This window comes from Melospiza georgiana, chromosome 19 (genome assembly GCF_028018845.1).
Source record: "Melospiza georgiana isolate bMelGeo1 chromosome 19, bMelGeo1.pri, whole genome shotgun sequence".
In the NCBI taxonomy this organism is placed as follows: domain Eukaryota; kingdom Metazoa; phylum Chordata; class Aves; order Passeriformes; family Passerellidae; genus Melospiza; species Melospiza georgiana.
Window position 1 is genome coordinate 12,468,390 of NC_080448.1, and position 1,915 is coordinate 12,470,304.

The 1,915-nt window shown below is 58.8% G+C and overlaps 1 protein-coding gene across 1 annotated transcript; it reads left to right on the forward strand.

Annotated features, from left to right (window-relative positions):
- SRSF1 (serine and arginine rich splicing factor 1) lies at positions 1-1,696 on the forward strand. The gene is made up of 4 exons (XM_058037484.1): positions 1-287; positions 482-666; positions 893-1,065; positions 1,321-1,696. The coding sequence occupies exons 1-4, from the start codon at positions 94-96 to the stop codon at positions 1,513-1,515; spliced, it is 747 nt and encodes a 248-aa protein (XP_057893467.1). The 5' UTR covers positions 1-93; the 3' UTR covers positions 1,516-1,696.
- Positions 1,697-1,915: the final 219 nt, after the last annotated feature.

Sequence of the window (1,915 nt, forward strand, 5' to 3'; positions counted from 1 at the left end):
CGAGAGCGCTCCGAGAGCCCGGCCCGGCCCCGCCACCGCCGCCCCGCGCCGCCCGCACCGCCCCGCGCCGCCGCAAACATTGCCGACCTCGCCATGTCCGGCGGCGGCGTCATCCGCGGCCCGGCCGGCAACAACGACTGCCGCATCTACGTGGGGAACCTGCCCCCCGACATCCGCACCAAGGACATCGAGGACGTGTTCTACAAGTACGGCGCCATCCGCGACATCGACTTGAAGAACCGCCGCGGGGGCCCGCCCTTCGCCTTCGTCGAGTTTGAGGACCCCAGGTGAGGCCCCTCTGGCGCTGCCCCGGGCCCCCAGCCCCGCGGAGCCGCCGCTGCCCGCCCTGAGCGTTCCCCGCGGCCCGGGCCGCGCTAACGGGGCCTGGCCGGGCGGCGGGCGGGGAGAGGCGGGCGGGAAGCGGGAACAAAGGCGGGCGGTGCGGCGGCCGCGCTCACCGCCCGCCCCGTGCCGCCCGCAGGGACGCGGAGGACGCCGTCTACGGGCGGGACGGCTACGACTACGATGGGTATCGGCTCCGCGTGGAGTTCCCCCGGAGCGGCCGCGGCACCGGCAGAGGAGGCGGCGGCGGCGGGGGGGGAGGAGCCCCCCGGGGCAGGTACGGCCCCCCGTCCCGGCGCTCGGAGTACAGAGTGATCGTCTCGGGTGAGTCATTGCTCTCTCTCGGCCAAGTGCTCCCCCGGGGTCCTGCGGGCGCGGTGCTGCTGCGAGCTTCTCCTTAAAACGCGTGGCCCCGTGTGCTCTGGGAGGGGAGCGGTGCTGTCCCCGCGATGCTGAGCGCCGCTCTCCTTCGCCGCGCTTTTGCTACTGCTGTAATACGGGAGGTGAGGCTCTAATCGCGTTTTAAAATCACGTTTTGGTTTTTCTCTAGGGCTGCCTCCAAGTGGAAGTTGGCAGGATTTAAAGGATCACATGCGTGAAGCAGGTGATGTATGTTATGCTGATGTTTTCCGAGATGGCACTGGTGTCGTGGAGTTTGTGCGGAAGGAAGACATGACCTACGCTGTGCGAAAGCTGGATAACACTAAATTTAGATCTCACGAGGTAGGTATCACACTTACTTTCTTTGGCCAGAAATGGATACAAGGGGCTTAACAGTAGGATGTGAAGGTAAGGAACGCGTGGTGGTCGTTGTTTGGTTACGGAGCAGCTGAATAAGTGTGTGGTCAGGCTGGACATAGACGTGTAAGCTCTGCTGTCTGTCCCGGCCGTAGTAACGCTGTCTGCAGTCTGTCAGCATGCCTGAAACATGGCCCTGAAGCCTCGACGTTTCAATCGAAAGTTCTGTCTATCCAATAGGGAGAAACTGCCTACATCCGTGTTAAAGTTGATGGCCCAAGAAGCCCAAGCTATGGAAGATCTCGGTCCCGCAGCCGTAGTCGTAGCAGGAGCCGTAGTCGCAGCAACAGCAGAAGCCGCAGTTATTCCCCAAGAAGAAGCAGAGGATCTCCACGCTACTCTCCCCGCCACAGCAGATCCCGATCTCGTACATAAACATCACTCTAGCTCTGATCTTTTTGTAGAACCCCATGTTGTACACAGTTTTCCTTTACTTAGTACAGTCTTTCATTTATTTTTTTTTAAATTCCAACTGTTTTACTCGAATTGGCTGAAGTGTTGAATTGCATTCTTGTGTAAAATCCCTAGTGAGTATTTGCTCCTCGACACCGACATTCCCCCTCCTGTCTTTGGTAAATTGTATTTTAATTGCTGTCAGTCAGGATTGTTCTGGTTTAGTTCTAGTTCAATACCAACATTCTTGGAGCTGTGGTATTGCTGTGTAAATGTCTCAGTGTTCCGCTGTGGTCGAGACGAGCTGGGGATGTTGGGGTGTTTGTGGCTAACTTGTCTCTTCTGGGGGATCTTACATTTTATCTTGCCTTTTCGTGTGTCT